The sequence below is a fragment of the Lichenostomus cassidix genome, chromosome 19, assembly GCF_008360975.1.
Source record: "Lichenostomus cassidix isolate B80296 chromosome 19, HeHo_3.0, whole genome shotgun sequence".
Classification (NCBI taxonomy): domain Eukaryota; kingdom Metazoa; phylum Chordata; class Aves; order Passeriformes; family Meliphagidae; genus Lichenostomus; species Lichenostomus cassidix.
In genome coordinates, this window is record NC_139499.1 from 8,458,019 (window position 1) to 8,479,510 (window position 21,492).

General features: G+C 42.2%; 2 protein-coding genes across 9 annotated transcripts in view; both read left to right on the plus strand.

Annotated features, from left to right (window-relative positions):
• The first annotated feature begins 364 nt into the window (after nucleotides 1-364).
• Nucleotides 365-14,371, plus strand: INTS2 (integrator complex subunit 2). 2 transcript variants are annotated; one of them, XM_085078477.1, is made up of 24 exons: nucleotides 365-746; nucleotides 1,224-1,362; nucleotides 2,022-2,124; nucleotides 2,298-2,411; nucleotides 2,744-2,874; nucleotides 2,960-3,133; nucleotides 3,643-3,869; nucleotides 4,422-4,547; nucleotides 5,093-5,164; nucleotides 5,255-5,369; nucleotides 6,023-6,091; nucleotides 6,229-6,363; nucleotides 6,797-6,973; nucleotides 7,199-7,307; nucleotides 8,021-8,125; nucleotides 8,569-8,733; nucleotides 8,885-9,086; nucleotides 9,222-9,347; nucleotides 9,656-9,845; nucleotides 10,725-10,970; nucleotides 11,951-12,058; nucleotides 12,464-12,569; nucleotides 12,666-12,842; nucleotides 13,114-14,371. In XM_085078477.1, exons 1-24 carry the CDS (start codon nucleotides 454-456, stop codon nucleotides 13,281-13,283), a joined length of 3,579 nt encoding a protein of 1,192 aa, XP_084934603.1. In that variant the 5' UTR covers nucleotides 365-453; the 3' UTR covers nucleotides 13,284-14,371. The 2 variants fall into 2 exon arrangements, with proteins under 2 accessions (XP_084934603.1, XP_084934604.1); XM_085078478.1 differs by having other exon boundaries at nucleotides 3,679-3,869.
• Nucleotides 14,372-14,855: 484 nt separating this feature from the next.
• Nucleotides 14,856-21,492, plus strand: part of BRIP1 (BRCA1 interacting DNA helicase 1) — a 95,083-nt gene continuing 88,446 nt past the window's right edge. For 5 of the 7 annotated variants that reach the window (XR_014855754.1, XR_014855755.1, XR_014855756.1 and 2 more), the window contains exons 1-6: nucleotides 14,856-14,981; nucleotides 16,195-16,323; nucleotides 16,582-16,693; nucleotides 17,104-17,298; nucleotides 17,579-17,706; nucleotides 18,122-18,259. Coding sequence is in view for 3 of the 7 variants with exons in the window: in XM_085078483.1 (XP_084934609.1) it covers nucleotides 16,231-16,323; nucleotides 16,582-16,693; nucleotides 17,104-17,298; nucleotides 17,579-17,706; nucleotides 18,122-18,259 (666 nt within the window). In the remaining 4 variants the exon portion in view is untranslated. The remainder of the gene's footprint in view (nucleotides 14,982-16,194; nucleotides 16,324-16,581; nucleotides 16,694-17,103; nucleotides 17,299-17,578; nucleotides 17,707-18,121; nucleotides 18,260-21,492) is intronic. The other 2 variants (XR_014855757.1, XM_085078486.1) reach the window with 1 other exon arrangement.

Genomic DNA, 21,492 nt, shown 5'->3' on the forward strand with positions numbered 1-21,492 from the left:
CCGTCGTTATTTATCGTGACAGAGAAACAAAAAAAGCGATTTAAGGAACAAACACTATTGTCGCCGCCGAATGCCATAAACACTGAGTTGTACAAATTGTGATGGAGGAAATGAAGAAGAAGAAGGAGAGGGGAAAAAAAAAAAAAAAAGGTTTATACTTTTTAAAAAAAAGCAAAAAAATTCAAATGGAATAAATTATTCATGAAGCCTTGATTGCGCTGTGGGTTTCTTGAGGGGGCGGGCAGGGCGGCTCCCCTCAGCCTTCCCTCCCCTCAGCCTTTCCCGCCCCTCAGCCCTTCCTTCCCCTCAGCCTCTCCTCCCCTCAGCCTTTCCCGCCCCTCAGCTCGCCCCACCCCTCGCCGTGACGCCACTTCCCGCTTCCCCCGGTAGTGGCGGCGGCGGCGGGTGGGCGCGGGGCCGTGAGGGAGCCGTGAGGGAGGCGCTGCCGCCGCCATGGCCGAGTGCTCGGCGCTGCAGTTCGTCAGCCCCTACGCCTTCGAGGCCATGCAGAAGGTGGACGTGGTGCGCCTGGCCGCGCTGAGCGACCCCGAGCTGCGGCTGCTGCTGCCGTGCCTGGTGCGCATGGCGCTGTGCGCGCCCGCCGACCAGAGCCAGAGCTGGGCGCAGGACAAGAAGCTCATCCTGCGGCTGCTCTCGGGGGTCGAGGCGGTCAACTCCATCGTGGCGCTGCTGTCCGTGGATTTCCACGCTCTGGAGCAGGACGCCAGCAAGGAGCAGCAGCTCCGGTAACGCAGGGAGCGGGGATGTGTGGATGTGTGGCTTTTCCAGCTGTTGCAGTTGTTGCTGCTGTTCAAGTGCCGGACGGACCCGGCCATTCGTGACCCTTGAGAATCTCCTAGGAAAGCCCCTAGAAAGGGTTTAATCGTGTGTCCTGCGGATCTGTTCCCCCCCGGGCTCAGTGCGGGATGCTCTGGGGAGCTGTCCCGGCAGGGCAGGGCTGGGATGGCTCTGGGATGAAGGGACAGGCCAGGGAGATGCGCTTTCCTGACTGTTGGTGCTGCTGGGGAATAGGAGCACTTGTCATTTTGATAATCTACTGAATTAGCTTTCTTGTGCTGCAGTTACAAGTCTTTACAGATCTTTGGCAGGATAGAAGAGATCCCGTAGAGAACTGCTAGAGAACTTCCTTAACCGCAGGCATTTCTATCTTTGCAGAAACTTTAACAGTTGTTTGTTTTGAATTTTTGTCTTGTGTCTGCCAGGCACAAGCTGGGAGGTGGCAGTGGAGAAAGCATCCTGGTGTCCCAGCTGCAGCACGGGCTGACGCTGGAGTTTGAGCACAGTGACTCTCCTCGGCGGCTCCGACTGGTGCTGAGCGAGTTACTGGCCATTATGAACAAGGTAAACTTCTCCCAGTCTGCATGTTTGTGAGTTTTAGGTTGGTGAAAATGCACTCTGGACTGGCTGAGACATTCTGTTTCTGGTGCTGCCGGAGGTGTGAGTGTTGTTCTCTAGTCTTTATCTTCTAGACTCAAAATCTTAGCCTGATTGAACAGTGGCTTGTGATTAAACTCCTTGGGACTTCCTCAAGGAAGGTTTCTTCACAGAGCAAACCAGGGCAGTCTTAGCTTATGTTATACAGACTCTGTAACGTGCTGCACACCAAATACTGTGATTTGGTGATCTGTAATTACAGAAATCATATTTGGAAATGAAATTATGTCTTTTCTCCATTCCATTCTTTACTCCTATTGCAGTGTGGTATAAGCCACCATAATTCTCTTTCCCCACCCCTTGTTCATCCCAGCATTTTATTTGTGTAAACTTCGAATTATTAGTCAGCTATTTTTCTTTCTTCTGAAAAGAAGCAATGATGCCATCTGTGTTGAAGTATTTCCAGTAGTAAATATTTCTTAATCTACAAACGTTTCCTGCTTGTTCTGTATTGATAGCTCTATGTGTTTGACAGTTTTAAATCTAATTAATATGCTGAATTTAAAGCAGATTTAGACAAATAGCTTCATAAAACCTGTCCAGTGATGATAAATATTGTCTTGTAGGTGTCAGAATCAAATGGTGAGTTTTTCCTCAAATCTTCTGAGCTCTTCGAGAGTCCTGTTTACCTGGAGGAGGCAGCAGATGTTCTCTGCATTTTGCAAGCAGGTGTGTTGTTTTGTATTTATGGTGTTTTCTGGCCTCTCACAAATGTAACAAAACAACTTCTGGAGCTGTTATGACAGAAGTAAGGTTAATCTAAACTGTGTAGCTCTTGCAAACGGGGTTTTTTTTGTTTCCCTGTGAAACATTGTGACTTTTTACACCCTCTTTCCATCCAGAGCTGCCCTCACTGTTGCCAATAGTGGATGTGGCCGAAGCTCTGTTGCACGTTAAAAACGGGGCGTGGTTCCTTTGCCTTCTGGTGGCCAATGTCCCTGACAGCTTCAACGAGGGTGAGTTACAGTTTCTTCTTCAGCTTTTGAAATGATTTCTAGCAGTAGAGTTAATTCTGGGCTAAACCACGAGTTACACAGATTTGAACTGCTGGATGCTGCCATCTGATCATGCTGATGCCCATTTTTTACAGCCTGATTGTAGGCCAGGCTCAGTGTGTGTCACAGATTTTCATCTGTAGGTCATTGTTGCCAAAACTGGCTTGGGCAGGGAATGGCTGGGGCTAAGAACCTGCTCTGTCCTTGCTACCAGTTCTCCCTTATACTGAGACATATTATGAGGTGAAAATTAGCATTGGGAAGGGCAGATTTGCTCACAGTTGGATCTTCAGTGTGCAGAGGTCTGATAAAGAACGGCGAGCGGCAGGATGAGGAAAGCGTCGGAGGTCGGCGCAGAACGGAAGCTCTTCGGCACCTGTGCAAGATGAACCCTTCCCAAGCCCTGAGGGTCCGAGGCATGGTGGTGAGTCTGTCATGAGAACCAGCATTTAAAACCTTCTGAAAGCTTTAAAACCACAAAGATGGCTAACTCTGAGTGTTTTGTCTAGGTGGAGGAGTGTCACCTACCAGGTCTCGGTGTGGCTTTGACCTTGGATCATACCAAGAACGAATCCTCAGATGATGGAGTGAGTGACCTGGTGTGTTTTGTGAGTGGTTTGCTGCTTGGGACAAATGCAAAGGTTCGAACCTGGTTTGGAACTTTCATCCGAAATGGCCAACAGGTAGGAAAATCTTTGTACATTCTGCTTTTAAAGAAATGTTCTTGTAGCTTGCTGTAGCTCCTCTGGACGTGTGCTGCATATTTGTCTGAATGCACATAAATCCTGTTGTACATATTGGAGGAACCTTTACAAGGCAACCTCTTATGGAACCCTCAGGTATATAAATAATGTCCATGAAGGCAGCAGCTACTTGGTTGTTCTCCTGAGAGGTTTTTAGGCATGGAAACCAGGGAATTGTATGTTTGTAATATTTACCTGACAAATATGTTCATCCTCAGTGTTCACAGTAGGAAGATGCCTCTCGACTTGCTCGGTTGAGTTAAAGTTTGGATTTTGGTGTAAGAAGCTGTTCTAATACGGTCACGTGTTGCCTGTTGCCCTGGTACCAAAAAGTGTATTTAAATAAACAACCCTCTTCCCTCCCTTTTCCCTTAACTGTGGAAACTCTTATGTCATACATTGTTTGATGGGCTGAATTTGACATTCTCATCTTTTAACCTCTCACACAGAGAAAAAGAGATAACATCAGCTCTGTGCTGTGGCAGATGAGGAGGCAGCTGCTGCTGGAGCTCATGGGGATCCTGCCCACGGTGCGCAGCACCCACATTGTGGAGGAGGCTGATGCTGACACAGAGCCCAACGTGTCTGTGTACTCAGGGCTCAAGGAGGAGCACGTGGTGAAAGCCAGCGCCTTGCTGCGGCTCTACTGCGCTCTCATGGGCATTGCTGGCCTCAAGTGAGGATGCTTTGCATGCTCTGGGCTTTTCTTCATGGCTGTCCATTTCAGCAGAGGGGGAGGGCTTTGGGCACTTCTGTCTTCATGCCACTGTGTCCTCAAAACTTGTGGCAGAGCTCACCAATTTCGGTACTAGCGGAGGCTCTGTTGCTGCAAAATCACTTCTGCAGAGTTGTTAAAAGAAGTCTAAACCCACATGGTTGGAGCAGTGTGTAGAGTTACCAGCTACTTTCTCTTCTAGCAACATACATTGTATGGATTTTGAATTTCTGTTTCTTTGCTTTCACATTTTAAAGAGTGTTAATATAGCATCTTAATGCATTGTTAGTTTTAATTTAAGTAATTTATACTAATAGGCAAGAATATATTCTGGGGAAGTTTTCTCACTGTTGTTGTCTCTTAACAGAGATTTTTATGTCTTTAAATTCAGAGAGAGTTCCCAACTTGATAGACTAAATAACAGTGAAAATTCAATCTTTAACCATTGTGATGAGACTGGAAATCTCTTCCCTGTGAAATGCCCAGCATTGCTTTGTTCTCTGTCCTGCTCAGGCCCACGGATGAGGAAGCTGAGCAGCTCCTGCAGCTGATGACAAGCCGCCCTCCCGCAACCCCGGCTGGTGTCCGTTTTGTGTCCCTGTCCTTCTGCATGCTGCTGGCCTTCTCCACTCTGGTCAGGTACCTCTCAGTACAGGAGGAGCTTGGGAAGATCTGACTGTTTTAGCACCCAGAGCTGCACAGTTTTTCTCCCCTAATTCTGTATAAAATCTCTGTATATTAATGGAAGGGATTTGTCTCACTCGGTGGCGAGTGAGTGGATATTTCACTCTGTTTTCCCTCTTTATTGCAAATCTTTGGAGAGGGAAGCATTGGCATGAACTTAGTTGGAGTGGTGTTTTGAAGACTGAAGTAGGTGTTACTAGTTCACTTTTCCTCAGAGCAAGTTCATGGCTAAATTCCCTGAAGTCTCTGTTCAAAAGAGAAGCAATGCAGATAATTAAGGGGTGTAGCTTTCTGCTGGATGCATTCCAAAAAGGAAGTTGCCTGACAGTTGGACTGACCTTTGTGCCAAATATCACTGCTTATCAGCAGCTGAGTGCTAAAGTGAAAGTGACAAAAAGTCTCCTGGTGTAAGATTTCTCAATATTGGATTTTCTGCAAGTGATAGGGAAACTAGCACTGGTTTCTGGGAGAAGAATCTATTATGGATTTTCTTTGTGTAGCACCCCAGAGCAGGAGCAACTCATGGTGATGTGGCTCAGTTGGATGATAAAGGAAGAAGCCTACTTTGAAAGGTGAGAGCAGTCTGGATTTGTTTTAATGGCTCCAGTATTCTCCCATTTATGTCCTACTGGAAACTAACTCTTGCTCTTTGTTACCATCAGCATTTCTGGTGTGTCTGCTTCCTTCGGGGAGATGCTGCTCTTGGTAGCCATGTATTTCCACAGCAACCAGCTCAGTGCCATCATTGATTTGGTCTGTTCCACTTTGGGAATGAAGGTAAATCCTAAACTGTTTCTAGCCTCTAAACTTGTCTGTTAAAATCAACTTTTTGCTGTGTTTTGATACTTTGGTGTTTACTTTTGATATTAAAAAAACTGCTTTGATTTTGCTAATATACCTAAAGTAAATATAACCTGAAAAATGAGTAATAATTTCTCTGGAAAAACATTAAAATGTGCATAGCTCTTGATACAGAGGAATGTTATGATAAAAGTATCTTCAAGAAATGCTGTCTCTTTGAAGTAATTACTTCCAAGGAATTAACTTTTTTAGAAGACTAATTGAAGTAGTTTCCTAATTGAGCTGCAAAGTTTTTATTTTCAATAGTTAAAAGAAATACCTATATATGTAAAAATTAATTTCAGTAAATTACCAAAGGAGATTTGCCAGCAATTCACTATTGTGAAATAGTGTCTCAGCAGACGTAAAAGGTGGGTAGGGAGTTTTTAGGACAAGGAAGACATGGGATGATGAACTTGTGACTTTAGAAAATATTTCTGTTTGACATTTGGTATAATGTGTTTTCCTGGTATCCCAGTCAAGACAAGATTTAAAAGGCTAAAAGTTAACAGTTTATAAAATAAAATTGTAGTCTTTAATTATAAGAAAGATAGAACTCCCAATTCTAAGTACTTTCTTCTTTATTTCAGATTGTTATTAAGCCCAGCTCGCTCAGCAGAATGAAGACAATCTTCACACAGGAGATTTTCACTGAACAGGTATTTTCAACCTAGGGATTTCTTTTTTCCCTCTTTGGGGTCTTCTCCAGAAATAAGGAGATGTCAGTAAGGACTGTGGCTGTGTGACTTTTCCACCTTGTGCTAAGTGTTTTTCTGTTAATTGTATCTCCCTTCAGGTGGTCACAGCCCATGCTGTCCGTGTTCCTGTCACAGGCAATCTCAGTGCCAACATCACTGGCTTTTTACCTATTCACTGCATTTACCAGCTCTTGAAGAGTCGTTCCTTCACCAAGCACAAAGTATCCATTAAGGTATGACCTTTGCTTGACTTCTGTTCATAATTCTGAATGCTGATGAGGTTTTGCAGGCTGGTTGAATTATAGGAGCAGAATTCTTGATGAATCTTGTACCTTACCACCATATAATTTAAGAAGGAACTGTGTATTAAGTTAGGGTGTTCATTTTTAGCTCTGTAATCCAGAGACCACAACTTAGTGAAGTTAAAAATTGTAAGTATCTCTCCCCCATCTGTGCTTAATAAAATCATAGTCAGAATGATTTTCCAGCCAGTACAAGTTTTATTTTTGAATCAGGGTCTGGTTTACAGAGTTCATGACCAGCTCAGAACTGATGTTACCCTTTTCAAAATTAAAGCCTCATTTATTAACAGGTGTTGTAGTTGCAGACAAGGCAAATTGCCCCCCAGCCTGGCAGCTGCTCATGGCATGGGATTTTCTCTTCCAGGATTGGATCTATCGGCAGCTCTGTGAAACAACCATCCCACTCCACCCTCAGCTGCTTCCCCTGATTGATGTCTACATCAACTCCATCCTTACTCCTGCATCCAAATCCAACCCAGAGGCCACCAATCAGCCTGTCACAGAACAGGAGATACTGAATGTTTTCCAAGGACTCTCTGGGGTAAGGGACTTGTTTGGATCTTTCATGTACTTTATGTGAATGTGGTTCAGGATTTTGTATTTGTGTTAAGTTGCCTCACTTTCTGTCTGTACTGCCTGTAAACCCCCTCCTGTTTTGAAGTGAATCTTGTTACTCAGCTATTCATCATATTTGTAGGTGAATCCAAATTTTTCTTCCCAAGGATCAGGAATGCAACATGAGTTTTGTGTGTGGTTTTGTGTGCAGGGAGAAAACACTCGGCCCACCCAGCGCTTCAGCATCACCACCCAGCTGCTCGTCCTCTACTACGTCCTGTCCTATGAAGAGGCACTTCTGGCCAACACAAAGATTCTAGGTAAATGTGAGAGCATCAGGGGGAAACAGATTAACTGAAAATTAGGTGCAAAGAGAGGAAAAATTCATGCTGCTCTCAGATTCAAGCACAGCGTAAAAAGTTCAGGTGTTTTTAGTGAATAAAATGTTGATGTGGAGATTGAGTAGATAAAGTTTCTGCCAAAACTCTGTAGTTGGGTAATTTGTTTTACAGATTAAAAGAGGTTCAAGCTGGCCAGAGTTACAAGAAATGTTTATGAGCATCTAATATATACAGCAACAATTAACAAAGGCTTCATAATTAATTGAGATCTTCACTCATTCATGTGTCATCAAACTTGCATACACTTTTCTTTGAGTTGGCAACTTTATAGTTGGTAATACTGAATGATCCTATTTTTACCTTTGAAATGGAGACTTTAAATCAGTTCTGAAAGACTGTTGTGTGTTTTATTGATGGAATTAAATTTCAGTGGAAATGGAGTATTTATACCTGGTGTGTGGTTTTACCATCCCTTTTTAGGGTGCAAAACTTCCACCATTCATCAGCACTATTTTCTTCATGCTAATCCAGGAAGCCTGAAATACTATAAAATCAATTACAGTTATTTGGTATTTTCTCTATTTTACCTGGATAATATAGAGACAAGTGCTTTACATTTTCCTTATTGATTCATTTGGGGAAATACTTGTTTTTAGCTGTTAAGTGTGGTTTCTTGTCCTGTTCCCTTGTAGCTGCAATGCAGAGAAAACCCAAGTCCTACTCTTCAGCGTTGATGGATCAGATTCCAATCAAGTACCTCATCCGGCAGGCACAGGGGCTGCAGCAGGAACTGGGAGGTAAAAATCTGTGTGAAGGTCTAAAGTGCACGAAAGGGAAAGCTGAGCATTTCCAGCTTGGTGGCTCTCACTTCTGTCATGGTTATAATTCCTTTTTCTCGCTTTTAAAATCTGTCAGGAGTAACTACTGAGATTGCAGAGATGTTTGAAGAGTGACAGTGAAAGTGTGAGGAAAGCAGTTCCTTTTAGAGGAGGTCTTACCTCCCTAGAGTAGGTTTTAGGGTAGGAATTACCTGAGAATCTTCAATATTCCAGGCTGAGTTTAAGAGTTCCTTTCCAAAGGGGAACTTTTCCTCTCTGTTGGAGTTAAAACATCAGATTATGAATGTTCACCTCACTGAGCTGCTTGGCAGTGATTCAGTTCAGGTCAGTGGTTGAAATAAAAGGCACAGATGTGTTCAGGTGCTCAAATCTGAGCTGTCCATGTCCCTGATGTCCCCAAGGGTTGCACTCTGCCCTGCTGAGGCTCCTGGCCACCAACTACCCTCACCTGTGCATTGTGGATGACTGGATCTGTGAGGAGCAGATCACTGGCACTGATGCCCTGCTCAGGAGGATGCTGCTCACCAACATGGCCAAGAACCACTCTCCCAAACAGCTCCAGGAAGGTAAATAACTTCATTCCAAGTAAATTCTTTCCAAATGGGTTGGAGTAGAGTGGATTTGAAGGTGTGTAATTCTACTGCATTTGCACAACCAAAATGTTCTGCTTCAAATGTCAAAGTCCAGTTTCACCAAGATCCTGTTTTTCTCTCACAGCCTTTTCCATGCTGCCTGGAAATCACACCCAGCTGATGCAGATCCTGGAACATTTGACTCTTCTCTCAGCTGGAGAGTTGATCCCCTATGCAGAAGTATTGACCTCAAACATGAATCTCTTGCTGGATGCTGGAGTCCCACGAGGGATTCTGCAGGCTGTCAATAAACTCTGGATGGTTCTGAACACTGTCATGCCCAGAAGGTATCAAGGCTCAAAAATGGGAGTTTGCTGCTTCACAGATCTAGAAAAATATGGCTGAGTGATCAAATGCTTAGGGAACCCCCTTTCTTATGCAGATTTTCTATTAAAAAAATCATACAAATATTCTCATTTTAGGTTGTGGGTGATGACTGTCAATGCCCTGCAGCCTTCAGTAAAAATAGTGCGACAGCAGAAGTACACCCAGAATGATCTGATGATTGATCCCCTGATTGTACTGAGGTGTGACCAGAGAGTTCATAGGTGAGTGTCTCCCTCCTTGAGCTGTTTGTGTGCTGTGCTGCTACACAGTGAATGCCAAACACAAAGGTGTCCAACAGAAAAATCCTAAAAGCTTTCAGCTCTTCAAAACATCTTTTTCCAGACTAGTCATAGGAGCTTGTAAATTAAGGTTGTTGGCCAGAGGACTGAGGAGCTGGACCTGCTGTTCTAGCATTTCATCTTGTCCAGCTCAGAGTCCTGTTGGACAGCCTTGCTGCAGCCTTTGGGAGTGCTTTTAGTTTGTTCCTGTTTCTGAAATGTCATTATTTTCCTGTGTTTTCCCATATCAGGAGTCCTCCTCTGATGGATATCATTTTGCACATGTTGAATGGATATCTTCTTGCTTCAAAAGCTTACCTTAATGCTCACCTAAAGGAAACAGCAGAGCAGGACATCAGGCCATCCCAAAACAATGCAATGGGTCCAGAGGCCCCAGAAGTTACAAGGGAAGAATTGAAAAATGCTTTGCTTGCTGCTCAGGTAAGAGGGAAGAAATGGATATTACACAGTGTGAGAAAAAACAGTGATTGAAGAGAAATAGAGAAACAGGAAATTAAAAAATGGGACCTTTTAAATTCATTTTTTTACCAACTTCAGTTACCATGGAAAACTGCCTCTGTATTCAGATGGTTAAATATTTTCTTTTTTTCTGTTTTCTAGTCTGAGGCGTTTTGCTGATTTACTGCTTTGATAGTGATTGTTCTGTTAGAACAGAAGAGTTCTGCTTATCAGCCCTTTTGCCTTGTTGCTTGTGTGATCCAGAGGCTGTGTCTGTGCTTGAATTTGGAGCAGTAAAATGTGAATAAAAGTGCCAGACTTTTGCCTGATCATCTGAATGATGTTTCAGAGAAGCAGCCAGCACTGGCAAGTGGGAGGCTGAAGGATGGTTCACTTCCTTAGCTTGACATTATGGAAATTCTTGAGTAATCCTGTTTCACAGACAGTCTCTTCATCCCTCTGTCTGGAAGTGTCACATAGAGAGTTCCCATTATAATATGATTTTTGAGTTAATAGGAACTTTAATATTTAAATGAGCAGGGTGATCTTCCATGAATACTGTGAATTACATGGCCTTGTGCATATTTTGTCTGCTCTGGATACTTCTAGGGATCACTGGATATTTATTTTGAAGCAATACAAGATTCCACTGAATTTACTCTTTTGATCTGTGATGATGATAATCTGTGGGATTTAACCTTTTTTTCTATGAGTCTTGATTGAGATAAAATTTCAAAAATTTAGGTAGAAATCCTAATCATGTGACAACCTTCCATTTCTTAAATTGTCCTTACTTTGTATGTGAATTTTTAAATTTCACTGGGGTTTTTTTAATGCATCTTCAGTGCCTTTTCTCCACAGGACAGTGCTGCTGTGCAGATCCTTCTGGAGATCTGCTTACCTACGGAAGAAGAGAAGGGGCAGAGCAGCAGCACTGAGGATTTACTGAAGGATGCTCACAGCCCCTCGAGCCCCCAGGCTGCTGAGGCAGAGGAGGAGGAGGAGAGCTTGCTGTGCAACCTGCGGGAGGTGCAGTGCCTCATCTGCTGCCTGCTGCACCAGATGTACATCGCTGACCCCAACATCGTCAAACTCGTGCACTTCCAGGTCTGCTCTGGGCTCTGGTGTGGTTTGGCAGGTTGGGAAGGAGCCAATGGAGGGGTTAGAGGTTGCTGAATGCTTCTCAGAAATGAGAACAACACCATTTTCTCCTTCCTGTCTGCCCCAGTTTGCAGTGCTCACATTTCCTCCATATTTCAGTGGTTTCTTGGTTGTGGTGAGAATGGAGCACCAAACTCTGCCTCTTCCTCATCATTAAACACTTCTTTGTGCCTCTGTCCTTTTTTAGTTTGTCCATCCAGGCCAAGGAAAATTGCCCCAGCCATCTTATAATTACTTGTTCCACATCTTTTGTAGGTTATTTTTTTCTCACTGTATTTTTAAATGAATATTCCCATTATTCAAAACTTAATTTGGCTTCAAATATAAACATCTCCTTATCTTTCCTTTTTGTTAGTTCACAGTTTATTTCTTTAGAATGGAAGGAGAAGGGTTGGCCTTGCCAAAGGAGCTGTGCACCTTCAAAAAAAAAAAAGAGGGCAAAGATTAATAATTTTTAAAATACAAATGTGTTTTTAATGCATAGTAAATTGCTCCTTGCCATGTGGCAGACTCTTTACAAGGAGCTAATTTGCCTTGACCTGGAGCTGATTAAGTGATAAAAAATGTCATTATGGTGCAGTTGTGAAATGAGGAAGTTGGGCTGATGGTGAAGTTTGGAACATGGGAAAGATGTGGAAAGAAAGGATCACTGCAGTTTGGTCTATTTTGGGGAGTGGAGGGAGAGTTTCCCTGTAAATAATTAATTGAATGTTGAGGATAAAGAACTGTCTCAGACCTTGGGTTTATACCCAGCCTACCTCTTGCTGCCTTGGCATTACAGGCTTGCTGCAAACTGAACAAAATAGAGTTACCAATATATTCATTTTGAAAGAAAGCATTAAACTAACTTGAAATCTTAGTTGAAGCAGAATTTTTAAAACCACCTGTGACACATTGACACTCCTTTCTTTCCCCTAATCACACAGGGTTATCCATGTGAACTTCTGGCACTGACAGTGGCTGGGATCCCATCCATGCACATCTGTCTGGATTTCATTCCCGAGCTCATTGCTCAGCCTGAACTTGAAAAACAGGTACTGTGCATTCAGCTGGCTGGAGAATCACTGTGGGTATTAACCCTGATGAAATACTGGCTGAGGAGAGAATAAACCAGTCACTAAAGCCATCGTGTTCTAGCTTGCCTGGGATATTAATGTAATATTTGTAGCACTTTTACCTTAAATTAAGGGCTTGGCTTTGTAGGTAACTGCAATTTGTTGGGCTAAAGATTCTCTGTTTTGATATCAAACCAACTTTATAGTTGCTTTTATTTAATATTTTCTCAGCATTAAGCTACTGTTGGTGAGAGGACACTCAACAAGGTTAAAACTAGAACATATCAGACATAAATGTATTTTACAAGGCTTGTGTTGCACATTTTGTGGTGCTTTGTTGCTCATCTCTTGCTTTTTCTCTTTTCCCTGTGCCCTCCTTGCCAGATCTTTGCCATCCAGTTGCTCTCCTATTTGTGCATCCAGTATGCTCTGCCCAAATCCCTCAGCGTGGCTCGTTTGGCCATCAACGTGATGGGCACCCTGCTCACAGGTAGCACCCCAGCACCCCCAAAATTCCCTGCTCTGGGGGCCAGATTGCATTTCACAAGAATTCCTTTTTACTCCTCCATCTCCTTCTCATTGGCAGTTCTGACGCAGTCCAAGCGTTACACGTTTTTCATGCCCACCCTGCCCTGTCTGGTGTCCTTCTGCCAAGCCTTCCCTCCCCTCTATGAGGACATCATGTCTCTGCTGATCCAAATAGGACAAGTTTGTGCCTCTGATGTTGCTACACAGACGAGAGACTTCGACCCCATCATCACCCGTGAGTCCAGAGCCTTGTCAAACACCCCAGAGGAGGCAGAAAGGGAAAATTTCTGTTTCTGACAATGGGAAAGGAAACAGTCAGAGGAGTCAGGAAAGGAAACAGGAATGTTGTGATGTCTCTAGAAATAACCTGTGGGGTAAAGCTTTGTGCATGAAGTCGTTCAGGCTCAGCTTTGCAATCTCATCACATCCAAACTTGTGTTGGATGGAAAATAACAATTCTCAATACTCACTTAGGTATACTTAGCCTCTTCTGCTTTATTTTCTAGGTCTCCAGCAGCTGAAGGAGAAGCCACATGATTTCTCAGGGCTTTGTAAGGATTCCTCCAACAAAAGCTGTTCCAGGGACACTGCCAGCCTGGACCCTGATGTTCAGCTGTGCCAGTGTGTGGAAAACACCATCATTGAAATAATTAACATGAGTGTCAGTGGAGTTTAGCAAAAACTCCAGGCAAGTTGTACTGGGGCTTTTCCCTCTGTCTATGGTGCCTAAATTTGGAGGAAGCTGTGAAAGTGGACTGAGGAACTGGAGCAAAAGTCCATGTTTTTAATTCTTTTGGTTCAGTCACAGCTGAGAAGAAAATCCTTTCAACAGGATTTGCTTCCAGTGAAAACCTCTGAGGCTGATGGGATCAGTAAATAATTTCCAGGGAAAAAATAATTTCCAGGCTTGCTCAGTTCCTGGAGTGATACAACAACATACCTGGAAGGGTTCTGTAACACCAAAAAGTGAACATTTAATTTGTTGGACAAACAGCAAAATGATGGGTGAGAAAAATTTAAAGTGCTTTGCTTGAGTTCAATGAGCTGCTGTTGCAGAGCCTTGCAGAGCAACCTGGAATAAAATACTTCAAGGAATACTTGAAAAATGGTGCAAATAACTTGCACCATCTGAGTTCTAAAAAAATGTTTTACCTTTTTTTTTTATTTGTGTGTCAAACCATTGGTCAAAGTTTCAGTTCATGAGTTTAATTTAAAGATCAACCAGCATTCTCTGAGAGTTTGAAACTCTCAGTGTTTCTCCTCTCAGTGTTTCTTCTCTCCAGAAGTTTGTTAAAAAAAAAAAAAAAAGTGCTGATGGTAAAAATGAGCCATATAAACGTGATTTTTAAAGAATGCAGCTCAAATGGTTTAGTGTTTTTTAACTTGAAAAAGACTTGAAGAAATGAGTGCAGAGGTATCTTGAGCTAAGATTAAAAACAAGAAATGGATGCTGAGGGTGACTGTGCAGAAGAAAAAGAGGACTGAGAGGTTCCAGCCATGCCAAAGCAGTTCCAAAGCCAAATCCTTTGTACTCCATCCTTGAATTGGTTGCTCTTTTTGCCCACAAGGATGGAATTCCCATGTGGGTTTGTATTTCAGGATTCCTGGCTGTCACCACACCACCATCTGCCTGCCAACTGTATTTTTGTCATCTCCCTGTAAATTATGTAAATAACCCAAATGTATGTATTTTTTTCCCCCCTCAGTTCCGAGTGTAATTTTATATGCTGTAGTGGTATTTAAATAAAAAACAAAAGAACGTAAGTTCAAAGGGGTTTGCCTGATTTTAAGTTTTCCAGATTTATCCCAGATTTCACCTGGGTGAATTCCCTCGGGGCACAGACACTTGACAAGAACAGAAGGACTTGTATAAAGACACTGACTTTTAAAAAACTATCAATTTTTCCCTGGTGTTGTGCTTAAAACAAAGATGCTAATGATAATTACAACAATAATGGCAATGACACCCAATAATACACAATCCTTACAAAACGTTATAGAACGTAATAGACATAAAACCAAACTAATATAACAATAAATACAGCATTATCCATAATAATGCTAAAGGCCAACAACAAGGATTTGAGCATTCCCCACAGCGCGGTCGCCTAGCAACGCCCACACCCGGAAGCCAACAAGGCGCTCCGTGATTGGCTCTCGCCTCTCAGACGTGAAGGCGGGAGTTTCCCAGCGCGCGCTTTGCTGATTGGCTGCGCGCGCGCCTTTCCTGTCAGCTGATTGGCTGGGGCGGAGGCGGGAAGCGCGGAGGCGCTGAGGGCAGCGGTGCGGAGCCGTGAGGGGCTCTGAGGGCAGCGGGGGAAGCAGCTGCCGGCGCCGCCGCCTCGCCGAGCGCAGAGAGGAAACGAACGCCCAGGTGCAGCTCTGTGGGCTGGGCTGGGGTGGCCCCAGTGCTTCCTGAGCGCTGCCTGCCCGCCGAGAGGCAGAGCGGCTCTGCTTGGGTTGAGAGCGCCCGGCGCGCTTGTGGTGTGTCTGTCACACCGTGAAGGGCCCTCCCTTCTCCTCAGGGGCAAACTGCATTCGGAGCAGTGCCCCTTTAAACTTTCCCGGCCCCTCTCCCAGAATAAGCTGGGGAAAAGCCTTTCAGTGCGGTGGCCTTCCCTTTAGGAAGGAGGGGTTGGATGGAAACGCATGTCAGCGAGCTGCTTTTGCTAGAATTGCGTTTTCCTATTGGGAAACTCGATGATGAGGCTGAATCGTGCTAAACGTTGGTGGTTTTTTGATGTGTGTGTGTTTAATTGTTAAAAGTCAGATGAGGACACTTGCCAGTGAGTTCATTTATCGCAGGGAATCTGCCAGTTTAAAGTTGCTCTCTTACTTTGTCAGTGCTGAAAAACTATGAGGAAAAAACCCCTGTGTTGTTTAAAAAGGTCTCTTAAAGACATATATGCCTCTTGAGTATTTTTTCAGTAATTCAGTAAATTCAGAAATCCAGTAATTCCACCTTTTTCACATAGGGAAATTATCTTTTAATATCCTGTGAGAGTGATTAAAGGTAATAATCACAGAATAGTAAAGTGGATGATACCACATTTCCCCTGACTAATTACTGTATTATTTGTGGAGGAAAAGTGTTTGTTTTTAAGCATCTTGTTTTAAAGTCAGTGTCCAGTTTTATTTTTTGTTGTTATAAAATGTACAAGCTACTGTTGACAGCTGTATATTTGTAGTTCAGGATGTATTGGAGTTCAAGCTGATGGACCTTCAGAGTTAAAAAAAAATAGCTGTTTTTTTACTAAATATCCTAAAATACTTTCCCCCCGTGGTTTTGAGTTCTATCTCCAGTCTGACTAATGGAATCTGAACTGGTGTGTGTGAAGTTCATCACGTTTTTGTTTTAATTGCTGATATTACTCCTTAGCTGGTGGCAACTTGCTCTTGTATGTAATGAGGACCAAGTCTGAAATGATAACGTGTGGTATAAATTCCTATATTCCAGGTTTTTTAATATCCTGACCTTTTTAATATCCTGATCCTAACAGCTTCTTGTTTTTATTTGATGCTGTGTGTTGTTTCAGGCTTTGCCTGTTTGTTAGCTTTGAGTTACTAATTCTGGATTTTAATTGCAGTTTTAAACCTGAAGTAAAGGGGAGGAAAAGCTGGCAATGTCTTCTGATGGAGCAGAATATACAATTGGAGGGGTGAAGATCCTCTTCCCCTGCAAGGCTTACCCCTCCCAGCTGGCTATGATGAATGCTGTGAGTAGAATTTATACTGGACTATATTTGAATATAGCAATATTTCAATAAGTTTTCGCTTTTCTGAGAGCTTTTTAAAATGAATTGTTGCATTTGTAAATATTTTTAAGGAATTTTAAGCAGTGACAGCACAAAAGGGCACAGCTTTAAGCTGTGCCAGGGTAAGTTTAGGCTGGACATTAGGAACTTGTTTCTAAGATTAGCTAAAGACATCTACTTTGTTTTCTGTTAATTCCATTTCTTTTATTCCCCTCAAAGATTGTTAAAGGCTTGAATAACAGGCAGCACTGTTTGCTGGAGAGCCCTACAGGAAGTGGCAAAAGCTTGGCATTGCTTTGTTCTGCATTATCATGGCAGCAGTCACTGTATGGTGAGTGTCTTAGTGTCTGCACCATTCTTATTACAAAATATAAAATAATTAGTTGTTGTTCATTAGCCTTTAAACATTTGGTTTCGGGTCTTTGTCTACCATTGGACACCTTGCCTTAATGGCAGCATAAAGCAGTAATGCTCAGCTGGATTTGGACACCAGAAGGGAATGTGGGTGTTGGAACTTTGGGAGAAAGCCCTTGTGGGCTGTAGTGTGGATGGAATGGAAAGAGGGAGGTGTTTTCCATTCTCCAGGTGCTTCTGCAGCTCTTTAGAGGGTGACCAGAGCTCATTCAGCTTTGTGGAGACACCAGGCTTATAACTGCTACCTGAGCTTGCATCTCCACTGTTCTGCACCTCTGCAGAGTCTGGAGTGGTTTTTAATGCCAGACAAATGCCTTTGTCCCTCAGAGAAATCAGTGCCAAGCTCATCGTGTGACAAGGAGGACAGGAAGGCAGAGGTGTCCCCACCTTGCTGCTGCAAGTGCCACTCCCAGTCTAGGGGCAACGAGGCTGCCGCGAGTAGGACTCACAGTGCTCCTTGTTCTGCTGATAATCCTGAAACAGGAACTTCCAGGAACCCTGGCAGCCCACTGCCAAACACAGGTAACTTCATACACAGGCAGCTAAAATTCTCTTCTGGAAGTAACTTCCAAGCCAAGGAGGTTTTTTTAACCATCATAACAACAGAGTTACTGCAGGTTCTGCTCTGCATGAAATCTGTATGGTGGCTAATGTGTCTAGAAATGTCTAACACTGTTCCCTACATCATATATATTTATAGTAATTCTATCAGTTACTATTCTGTAGTAATTATATTTTAAAGTGTTGCCCTTATTTACTGCAACCATAGTAATGGAAATCCATTTTATTTTATGCATTACAGAATGTAAGGAAAATGAAACACTAGCTTCAAAGCTGTCTGCCAAAAAAAAGTTATCTCTTCGTGACAGTGAGAATGATGACTTCCAAGTAGACAGAAAAAGGATTCGTCCTTTAGAAACAGAGCAGCAGGTGAGCAGAGTTTGTTGGCAGTGAAATAATCCAGGTGTAGCTCAACCAAACTGTCAATTCCCAATTAAGGATTATTATAGTTTATAGATATAGGTATTAGTTTTTACATCAATGTGACTTGAATTTATTTCTTGTTTTTGTTATGGAAGTGTTCAGCTTTTAGTATTATAATTTCTGTAAGTTTTGTAACAGTGGGAAAGCAAAGCAGAAAACCTCAGCAATAACTACAGATTTTTTTATAATTAAAACTTTATAGCTTTCCCTAATGACTTTTGTATGGCTTAGATTTGGTTAAACTCTTAACAAACAGTGCTGCTCAGTGTTACTAAAACAGACTCAGCTGAAACAAAGCCCTCACTGCCATTGTGAGCACATCCCTCTGCCCAGTGCATTTTTACATTGTTTCTTTCCCCAGCAGGTCAGAAAACGTCACTGCTTTGCAAAAGGAGTGCAGTTTGTTGATGCTTTAGAAGTTTATAACCAGAGAAAAAATGGAGAACTGACTGTTCACTCTGAAAAAAGTGTGAAAACCACTATTTTGTCTCCCCAAACAGTGAGTAATACGGTAATACTTTCACATCAGGATTACTGTAAGATGCTAGGAGCTAAATATTTTCTTAAAAAAAAATCAATTGTTGTTGTAGGTCATTTGATGGGAGGTAGTTTTTATTAATTTTGGAAAGCTCTGAAGATTTTTTGGGTAAGACATGAAATGCTTTTTGCCACTGAGCTTCAATTGGTAGTTTGAAATCCAGACGCCACCAGAGTGTGCTGTTGATTTTCAAATAGAAAGACCTTCCTTCCTTCCTAGTTGTAAAATTTCCTTTGGTACTTTGGTTTGGGAACATGAAAAATTTGTTTTAAAATTTCTACAAATTTCTTGTGTAGAAGAAAATTGAAAACTAAACAGTATACTGTTTGCTACATCTTTAGAAAAAACTAACCTAAGAAGGAAGAAAGGGCCTTATTTCTCATTAGTAGTTCTGAGTCTTAACTGCCTTAAGTTTACAAGGAACAGCATCAGCTGTTAGGTGTAAAAATGCTTTTCTAGTGTAGCTTAGGAAATAATTCAACAGAGGTTTTGTTCAACACTTACCATAATGTATTTAGGATGGTACAATAATGTGATAACAGTATTGTCCTGATCACTGAGGTAACCCTGCCTTTGTATAACAGTGTTTTACAGTGGTCAATCCTCTGCTTAAAGCAAATTCAGTTTTTTGTCAAGTCCTGGTTGTACTCCAAGCAGGAGAATTGGGGTGGTTGTAAGAGCATGAGAGGTGCACCCAGCACTGCAGCATCACAGCACTGCAGGTGTTTGGGTGAGAATCCAAACTGTTCTCAGCTGCTTCCAGTCCAGAGCCTGGGAATCCATCTCTGGCCCTCTGCTATTAACTCCTGCAAGGGAGGGCAGTTCCAGTGTGAGTTTAAGTGGGAAATTATACCCTCAGGGTACTCTTGTGATTACTTCTGTCAAAGCATATGGCCTGAGAAACTGGGGCAGCTGGGTTAAGGAATCCCCATTTCTACCAGGAAAAGAAAGTAAACAGTAAATGGAGAGTAGTGTAACAAACACTTGGGGTATCAAAAAACAACTGTGAAAAGAATCTGTCTTAATGTGCTAGCCCATTGCAGTTTAACATATTGCTTACAACCTGCACAAAGGGGTTTGAGTGACTTCTGTTACACATTCCAGGGGACTGGCAGCCTGTTACAATCAGGGTCTGGACTCCAGAATGGGCTAATTTACCACGATGGGATGAAGAAAGTTGTGGATTTGTATTACATGCTCTCACCTGACACCGTATCTGATCCTTTTCCTGCTGATTGACATTTTGAATGAGCTCTTTGAAGCAAGTTCCAGCTTAATTAAAACGTTTGCTTGGTTAGCAGTGATCTGTGAAAGCCTGTGATAAATATTGAACTGGGTTCACCTGCTGGTGACTGGGGGAGGATAAACAGCTGCTTTGTGTGCTTTAATCAAGAGGCTGCAGCAGCAGCAGAATACTGGGCTTTCTGAGAGCTTCCAAAGGAGCAGTTGAAAAGCTCTGGTAATGTCACTGCTGATATCTCCCTAGATTGTGCTTGTGTGATATTTCACACAAGAGGCATTCACTGCTGCAGCATTCAAGTGGCTTTGTAACGGGGAAATGTAGATGGAGATATGAAGAACTCCTCTTACCTCTTTGTGTTTCAAAGATCACAGCCTCAGTGTTTGTTTAGCTCTATTTTACACACAGGACAGGGTGGTGGAGTTGATTATTCCTTTTTTAATCGGACTTCCACGTTTTTGCCATATAAATATTGATGTGATAGGCTGTTTTATCTACCCCTGACAGAAGTAAAAACAAGCTGCATTAGCCTAAGGTCCATATAGGCTGATATCTGATCTCTAATGGCATCTGTTACTGGGTGTTTCTGATTAAATACTGCAGAAAGTACAGCAGTATCTTTTTTTTTGCCCTCTTCCAAATGAAAATCCCTCTTTCAGATTCCTGCAGCTGAAAATGGGTTTAGTTCTGAAGCCAGAGGGTATTATGAAATGCAGTTCTGTTGTCTTAATATGAATTATTTCCAATCAGCCTCCACCATAATTCCTTCATAGATAAATCAAAACATTTTCTAATTTTATTAACGATTATCTCTGTGGTATGAGTGTAAAAATTTGTACTTTGAGGCAACAGTGCCAAGGAAACCCCTTGTTCAGTGGAGAGTTTTCTTTCCTTCTCCTGTAGTAGTGGGAGAGGAACACTGCATTAAGTGTTGCTATATGATATCCACAGTCAATTCTTAGAGAAATACAGAATTTAATAGTTTGCCTTTATTAAAGTTTAAAGATGGATTTTAAGAATTCAAGTGCAAATTGACACACCTGAGTAATGTGCAAAGAACATGAAGAACTCAACTTTGAGACTATGTTTTAACCAATTTTCTTAAGTTTTTCTTCATTATGAAGGATCTTCTAAAAAGGTTTTATTTATTAATGTATTTGGGGCTAATGGTGTCTGTGGCTTTCAGAAATGCTGTGAGTTCTGCAGGCAGTTTTATACTCTTAAGTCATTACTATAAAATCAGCCTGAGTTTACAACTTTCCCAGTATTGTGGGATTGAGTGTTTTTGGAACATAAAACTTTTTTCAAAGTTAAAGGTAACATTTTAGTATGGGAATAATGGCTAAAGTGCTTCTTAATGCCAGTATTATACCAATTCCAAACCTCTTAAACCAAACTTTTAAGCCCACCTGTAAAATACTGTAATTTATAAGCCTTACACATAAGAACATTTTATTTCTTTTTTTATGCAAAGAATAATATCTGGTGTTTTAAGCCCATGATAGAAGAACCTTCTGTTCATGTTAATATATATTAATTTGAGCTGCATTTTGCTGTTGTTCTAAGAACTCTTGCAAAACAGCTGCCTGATAGGTCCTAATATTTTTCTATTATTTTTATTTGGCTTAGGGTGGCAGTGAAATATTAGTGGTAAAGGATCATCTTGGTGTCTTATGTATTGTTTTTCCCTCTGAAAGCACAACCTGACTTGGATTAAAATTAAAAGATCAACATATTCTTAAAAGCCCTACCCACTCACTGCTTCAGTTATATTAATTTTTAGCTTGGTAATGTGGTTTTCATTATTTCCAGGAGCAAAGCAGAATATAACAGATAGAAATATCAAGGCACCATTTGCATTGGAGCTTTCTGTGTGAGCACAGAGCTGGGCATTGCACATATGTAACATATACCATATGTCAGCTGTTTCCTGCTTGCCTGTTGACAAGAGCCC

Coding starts and splice junctions, on each gene's coding strand:
- INTS2 (XM_085078477.1), top strand. CDS start 454: ATGGCCGAGTGCTCGGCGCTGCAGTTCGTCAGCCCCTACGCCTTCGAG. Junction 3,134..3,642: donor TCATCCGAAATGGCCAACAG/GTAGGAAAATCT, acceptor CCTCTCACACAG/AGAAAAAGAGATAACATCAG. Junction 9,348..9,655: donor TGTGACCAGAGAGTTCATAG/GTGAGTGTCTCC, acceptor TTCCCATATCAG/GAGTCCTCCTCTGATGGATA.